The sequence below is a fragment of the Acipenser ruthenus genome, chromosome 23 (assembly GCF_902713425.1).
Source record: "Acipenser ruthenus chromosome 23, fAciRut3.2 maternal haplotype, whole genome shotgun sequence".
Taxonomy (NCBI): domain Eukaryota; kingdom Metazoa; phylum Chordata; class Actinopteri; order Acipenseriformes; family Acipenseridae; genus Acipenser; species Acipenser ruthenus.
The window spans coordinates 28,490,796-28,497,840 of NC_081211.1; the positions used below are offsets into that span (position 1 = coordinate 28,490,796).

General features: G+C 50.3%; 1 protein-coding gene across 2 annotated transcripts in view; it reads left to right on the plus strand.

The window, feature by feature from the left end:
* The window catches only part of LOC117431549 (vascular endothelial growth factor receptor 3-like), a 43,768-nt gene extending 37,608 nt beyond the window's left edge, over window positions 1–6,160 (plus strand). The window contains exons 17-30 of one of the 2 annotated variants that reach the window (XM_058997126.1): window positions 51–186; window positions 807–911; window positions 1,017–1,130; window positions 1,420–1,508; window positions 1,802–1,952; window positions 2,330–2,424; window positions 2,702–2,824; window positions 3,192–3,303; window positions 3,522–3,621; window positions 3,847–3,952; window positions 4,264–4,397; window positions 4,746–4,860; window positions 4,979–5,064; window positions 5,679–6,160. In XM_058997126.1, the coding sequence (XP_058853109.1) occupies window positions 51–186; window positions 807–911; window positions 1,017–1,130; window positions 1,420–1,508; window positions 1,802–1,952; window positions 2,330–2,424; window positions 2,702–2,824; window positions 3,192–3,303; window positions 3,522–3,621; window positions 3,847–3,952; window positions 4,264–4,397; window positions 4,746–4,860; window positions 4,979–5,064; window positions 5,679–5,892 (1,680 nt within the window). In that variant the 3' untranslated portion in view covers window positions 5,893–6,160. Of the gene's footprint in view, window positions 1–50; window positions 187–806; window positions 912–1,016; window positions 1,131–1,419; window positions 1,509–1,801; window positions 1,953–2,329; window positions 2,425–2,701; window positions 2,825–3,191; window positions 3,304–3,521; window positions 3,622–3,846; window positions 3,953–4,263; window positions 4,398–4,745; window positions 4,861–4,978; window positions 5,065–5,675 lie in introns of both variants that reach the window. The other variant, XM_058997125.1, reaches the window with a different exon arrangement.
* Window positions 6,161–7,045: the final 885 nt, after the last annotated feature.

Sequence of the window (7,045 nt, forward strand, 5' to 3'; positions counted from 1 at the left end):
TATGGGAGACTGTGTTGATTAAAGCTCCTGTCCCCCTCCTCTCCGTGCAGGCTAACCCGGCAGACATCAAGACGGGCTACCTGTCGATCATCATGGACCCCGGGGAGGTGCCCCTGGACGAGCAGTGCGAGTACCTGCCCTACGACTCTACCCAGTGGGAGCTCCCTCGGGACAGGCTGCGGCTCGGTGAGGCCCTGTCTGTCTGTCTGTGTGTGTGTCTGTCTCTCTGTGTCTGCCTGTCTCTCTGTGTGTCTGGCTGTCTCTCTGTCTGTTTGTCTGTCACTCTGTGTGTGTGTCTGTCTCTCTCTCTGTGTGTCTGTCTCTCTCTCTGTGTCTCTCTCTCTGTGTATCTGTCTCCCTGCTGTGTGTCTCTGGATGGGATTGTTTATAGTGCTTACTGCGTCATAAAGTCCCCACAAGTTAGGAAAACTTTTCAAAGCTCAGCTTATCAGGATGTATGTCCTCATAAAGTTTCAACATGCATTTCAGACATAAAAACATGGTTTTAAAGTAACTTCCAGGTGTATTTACTGTACTATAGCCCCAATGTGTATTTCTGTGGTGATTTCTGTACCCCTCTAGAGTTTAGAATAGTGTGTCTGCGCTACATCTGAGTCAGTGAAAGTCTTTAAAAACACGATAAACAAACGGTCTTAGAGGGGGAGGGAATTTACTTAACTGTGCCTGTGTACAAAATGCAATGCATTAGAATAATGTTAGAACTTGTGCAGTCACTTGTCCTAACCCTAATGAACATGTATGTCGAGAGTGTGCACTCAGTCTCACTGCCTTTGCTTCTGCTGCAGGGAAGGTTCTTGGACACGGGGCCTTCGGGAAGGTGGTGGAGGCCTCTGCTTTTGGGATCAACAAAATGAACAGCCTCCACACGGTCGCGGTCAAGATGCTGAAAGGTAAGAGCAGAGAGGGACTGTGGGGAGGTGCCTGGCAGTGTGCAGTGTCACCACATTCCGTGTTCTAGCAAGGAGGAACCTCGCTGTCTGTCTTCTGTGTTGCAGAGGGAGCCACAGCCAGTGAGCACAAAGCGCTCATGTCAGAGCTGAAGATCCTCATTCACATCGGGAACCATCTGAACGTTGTGAACCTGCTGGGAGCCTGCACCAAATCCAACGGTAAACTCAGAGGGACCAGGACGGGCCCAGACAAGGCTATAGCAGACCAGGACCAACTGGACCAGCCTTGGACAGATTGTCATAAACCAGGACAGACCCAGGCTAGACTGTTAGACCGTGGAAATCAGAATTTCCTTTAATAAACAGGATTCCTTTATAACAAAAAGCTTCCCCAATATACAAGACATACATGCAGCAACAATATACTATCATTCATTTGTTGTGTATAGCACCGTACACATGTTGCACAACACTGTCTGTGAGTAATGCTGTTGTGTGTCTCTCCAAGGCCCCCTGATGGTGATAGTGGAGTACTGCAAGTATGGGAATCTGTCCAACTACCTGCGCACCAAGAGGGAGGGATTCCTGCCTTACAGGGTAAGCGCGCTTTTCCATGATTTCACTATGCTTCTAGTCCTCTTTTCCATGCTTTCACCATTGTATAGTAAACCTCTTTAAGGGGACAGTGTTATGTTGAGGTGCTGCAACTGTCACCTTTCTTAAAGAGGGTGCACTATTAAGAATGTAATTAAACAGCAACCCTCCAACATAACAGAGAGATCAATAGATTGGATAGACATGGAGACTAAAGTGTTCCCCTTCAGAGTGTGGTCTCTGCTGTGTAGGGGAGCTGGGGCTCAGTCTCTGTGTTTCTGCTGCTCTCTTGGCAGGACCGCTCCCCGAAGATGCGCAGTCAGGTGCGCTCCATGATGGAGACTGTGATGGTGGAGAGTAGCAGCCGGGCCGGGCCCAGCGAGAGCTCTGTCATGGCCCGCATCATCGCCAACCAGAACCAGAACTTCAGACCCAGCCTCCAGAAAGGTAAGGCTATGGGAAACCCCCCCCCCCTGGACCCGATTCATCTGAGAGCACCCTGGCACGAGGCAAGAGAGCGGTGCAACCTGGTCCTGTTCACTAGCTCCTGACTCATTCACACGCTGTTTCTATGACTGATATAAATTTATCAAGGTTTAATATCAAAATGCTTTTTTATGTCAATTAAAAATATTCTTTAAGTAACGCACAAGTTAAATTAGCCCCATTTTGGGATCAATAGCCCTTTTTTTGGGGCTTATAAAAAATGATAATGCATCCAGAAAAGGTGTCCTAATCCCTACAGATGACCAGTGCAGAGCAGGCGGTGTGGAGCCTCACTGCAGCCTAACCCCTCTCCCTCGCTCGCTCTCCTCTCCCCGCAGTGGAAGACCTCTGGAAGACCCCGCTGACCGTGGAGGATCTGATCTGCTACAGCTTCCAAGTGGCGCGAGGCATGGAGTTCCTGGCCTCCCGCAAGGTAAGGAAAATGGCTGGACTGCTCTCGGCATGACAAACTGACCCACAGTGTGAGGACCCTCAGCACATCCTCCACATGGACACGCTGACCCACAGCGTCAGGACCCTCAGCATATCCTCCTCATGGACACGCTGACCCACAGCGTCAGGACCCTCAGCACATCCTCCTCATGGACACACTGACCCACAGCGTCAGGAGCCTCAGCACATCCTCAATCATTCAGATACCATGATGACATCCTAATCTACTCTTGTCTCTCTCTGCCTCTCTCCCTCAGTGCATTCACAGGGACCTGGCCGCCCGCAATATCCTGCTGTCCGAGAACAACGTGGTGAAGATCTGTGATTTCGGACTGGCCCGGGATATTTATAAGGACCCCGACTACGTGCGGAAGGGGAATGTGAGTAGAGCCCCCCACACACACGCACAGCACAGCAGGCATGGGAGAGGGGCCATCAGAGAATACCTTACAATAGAACATCAGAGTCAGACACAGTTTAACACAGTTTAGCGCTGCCCCATGTTTTACACGATACCCACTGTTTGAGCGTTCTTTTACTAGGCGCACAGCACAATCGCAGTTATCGGCAGCATACAGCTGAGATGCTACGTGTATTTCCCCAGTGTTCATGGTGTAAAGTGCAGGTACACATGCTCACTTGTACCGTACCTGGGATTTCACATCACTGTAAAATTGTCACTCTCTGTTTGTATAGCTGTATCTCCTGAGCCAGGGACAGATGTGTGTTTTTGTTTCCCTGCTGTAGGCTCGTCTGCCCCTGAAGTGGATGGCTCCCGAGAGTATTTTTGACAAGGTGTACACGACGCAGAGTGACGTGTGGTCCTTCGGGGTCTTGCTGTGGGAGATATTCTCATTGGGTAAGAAAGTGCATTGTTTAATCAGCCCCATTACCCCAATACACATACACACAGACAGACAGACAGACAGATAGATGCAGCAGCTACTACTGTAACTTCTGTCAATTAGAATATATTTGAAGATGTTTAAAAAGACCTTATTGTGCTTGAGAGTTTGCAGCTATGTTAGAACTTGGTAAGTTTGCAGTAACTTTGCACTGCGATGTGTTCTCTCTCAGGTGCCTCCCCATACCCGGGGGTGCAGATTGATGAGGAGTTCTGTCAGAGACTCAAAGATGGGACGCGGATGCGAGCGCCGGAGAACGCCTCTCCCGAAATGTAAGAGATTCAGCTCTGCAAAAATCTACAGATATCTAGCTCTGGCTAATGCTGAGAATGTATAACCTGTTCATGGTTAGAGTTGTCATGATGTGTTTTTATGACTTGGTCCTGGAATGCAGGATTCTTGTAAAACATGCTAGTTTCAATGGGACCTCCTGGTACAAGCAAAGTAATGGGTGTGTCCAGCTCAGCCCCTGACCCCCTCTCTCTCTCTCTCTGCAGATACCGGATCATGCTGGCCTGCTGGCAGGGCGAGCCCAGGGAGAGACCTACCTTCTCAGCGCTGGTGGAGATCCTCGGAGACCTGCTGCAGGAGAACGTGCTGCAGGTGGGAGAGCACAGGAGGGAGAGAGAGGAGAGAGGGGAGAGAACGCTGGGGGAAAGTGACAAAGGAGTGGAAAGAGAGAAAGGATTGGGGAGGATAGGGCAGAGGGGGGAGAGCTGGTAGGGAAAGAAAGGAGGAGTGGGCAGATGAAGGGGAGAGGGCAGAGGGAGGAGAGAGCAATGTAGAAACGTCCATCCTTGACTCGAGAAAAATGGATTTATCATATCCATAGACAAAGCTGGATGTAAGAACAGCGGATGTATGTGATACAGGCCATATCCCTGTGAAGCTGTATGAATCCTGTCTCTCTCCAGGAAGGGAAGGACTACATCCCCCTCAACACGTCTCAGAGCTCCGAGGACGACGGCTTCTCCCAGGCCTCCTCCCGGCCGTCCTCCCAGGAGGAGGAGAGTGAGCTGAGGCTGCACTGCGACGTGATGGCTGGCAGGTAGGGGGTGCTGTGGGGAATAACGGTATAACTGCAGGATTAGCAACAACAAAAAAATATATTGTTGATTGTTTCTTCACTGGGCAATGAACCCCTTTGTGTTAAGCAGCCACAGATATGCAGTCTCTTTGACGAGGGCTGTGTCAGGTTTCACTAGATGTGTGTGTTTTCCGTACAGATAGATTAGTTAGTAGAAGATAAAGTACAGTACCTGTACTTAAATAATTAAGACAGATAGACATACACAGCCACGTTGAAGGGATTCATCTTCGCATTGTGCTGAGTCGGGAGCCGGTGGTTCTGCTGCTCAATGTGTGTCGTGACTCCTCTGTCCCGCTGTCTCCTCAGATATTATAACTGCGTGTCGTTCGCTGGGAGCGGGGCGGCTCCGCTGCGCTGTCAGGGGCGGGTCAAGACCTTCGAGGAGTACCCGCTGGAGCAGACCGCTCTCAAGGCACACCACGTGAGTACAACACCCCCCTAATTACAAGTACAATACTGGTTTACCCTGCATCGCTAGAGCTGATGCTGTTTGAGATTAAAACCATGCTGAGTGTGCGTTTCTGTGTGTGTGTGTGCAGGACAACCAGACGGACAGCGGGATGGTGCTGCCCTCCGAGGAGTTTCAGAGAATCGAGCACAAACACAGAGGAGCCCTGGCACGCAGGTAGGAGCACAAGCAAAGTGCAGCAAAGCCTTTCTCAATGCCCTCGTCAAAACATGTGTTTTTAAGATAGCGAAAGCACATTGAAAGTAAAGCAAAGATAAGCAAGGTAAATCTCAGATCCCCCTGTGTGTACAGCTCATGTTGCAGTCTGAGACTCCGCCCCCTGCGTGTACAGCTCATGTTGCAGTCTGAGACTCCGCCCCCTGTGTGTACAGCTCATGTTGCAGTCTGAGACTCCGCCCCCTGTGTGTACAGCTCATGTTGCAGTCTGAGAATCCGCCCCCTGTGTGTACAGTTCATGTTGCAGTCTGAGACTCCGCCCCCTGTGTGTACAGCTCATGTTGCAGCAGTCTGAGACTCCGCCCCCTGTGTGTACAGCTCATGTTGCAGTCTGAGACTCCGCCCCCTGTGTGTACAGCTCATGTTGCAGTCTGAGACTCCGCCCCCTGTGTGTACAGCTCATGTTGCAGTCTGAGACTCCGCCCCCTGTGTGTACAGCTCATGTTGCAGTCTGAGACTCCGCCCCCTGTGTGTACAGCTCATGTTGCAGTCTGAGACTCCTCCCCCTGTGTGTACAGTTTCTGCTCACTGTGTGTTTCTCTTGCTCTCAGCAGTCAGCAGGTGAGCAGAAGCACAGAGGGGCCCGCTGGCTCCACAGAGCAGACGAGCCGGTATCGACCGCCCTTCCAGAGCCAGCAGTCCGGACAGACCTTCTACAACAACGAGTACGGGCAGCTTTCCCAGGGCATGCTGGGGGACTTCTTCTCCACGGCAGCAGGAGGAGGGGGGGACTCTGAGCCAGGCTGCATCGCCGCCTCCAGCCTCTAGAGGGAGCTAGAGACCCAAGGGCTGGGGGAGGGGGTCACATATTAAACACAGAGCCCCTCTCTACAGCCCCTCTCTGAACTGAACGCTCTGCAAAAACAAAATGCTTTCCAGCCAATGGGTGGCGCACTTACCATCTCAATCAATCATTTTACTAGTAGACAGTATTTTACCCAGAGCAAGCTTCCTTTTTGTTTTTTGTTTTTTGTGTACAAAAGTAAAAATAATAAGAATAATAATAAAGCAATATATATCGGTTTCTTACTTTTTATATGGCAGATGTATTTATTTTTTGCATTATTATTTCCACGCTCTTCATCTCCAGCACGTGTAGTACCTTCTTGTTTTCACCGGGTGGCAGTCATTGCAAGGGTGCTGCACAGGACTGCAGCGCTGCTTCTGAAGTCTGGACAGCACAGAGGCTGCACTCACTTCTCTATACCTTGCTTAGGTCAGAGGGAAGGAGACACTTCTACACAGAGAGTGGTGAGGGGATGGAATGGGCTACCCGGTCATGTTGTTGAGGTGGAATCACTTGGATCCTTTAAGACTCTAAGTGACAAAGTTCAGAGATCAATCAGCTGCTAGGAACCGGACAAGCTTAGAGGAGTCTCCCCTCGTTGGTGAATTTTCTTATGTTCTTTGACTGTTGTAATTTCCCTTGTATTGTTTAAAGCTGATCACCAGATGGAGCCCAAGACCCTTCAGAAGAGCTCGACTCTGCTTGGGTGCCTCAAGGTTGTTTTATTTCAAAGAATTTGAATAGATTGTCCTCTCTCTCTGCCAGTCGGGTCACAAGGTGGACGAGGGAATGACAAAAATGGGAGACTGCGGTCATTCATGAATCCTCAGCTTGAACTACTAGACCCAACTGCCATGAGTCCCGTCTCTAACCATTCAGCCACATCGCCACCCTGTCACTCAGGCTGACCTGCTAGACCTGACAGCATCCCAGTCCCGCAGCTCTAGCCACTAGGCCACACATCCTCCCAATCTCTTCGCTTCAATCACAAGCCTACACTACACCCCAGCCCCTCAGCTCTATCCACTAGGCTACACAGCCTCCCAGTTTCCTAGCTGTAATAACTAGACCACAATGCCTCCCAGTCCCACAGGTTGTAATTCTGCTAATAAAAAGATCTGTCAGCATGTATTA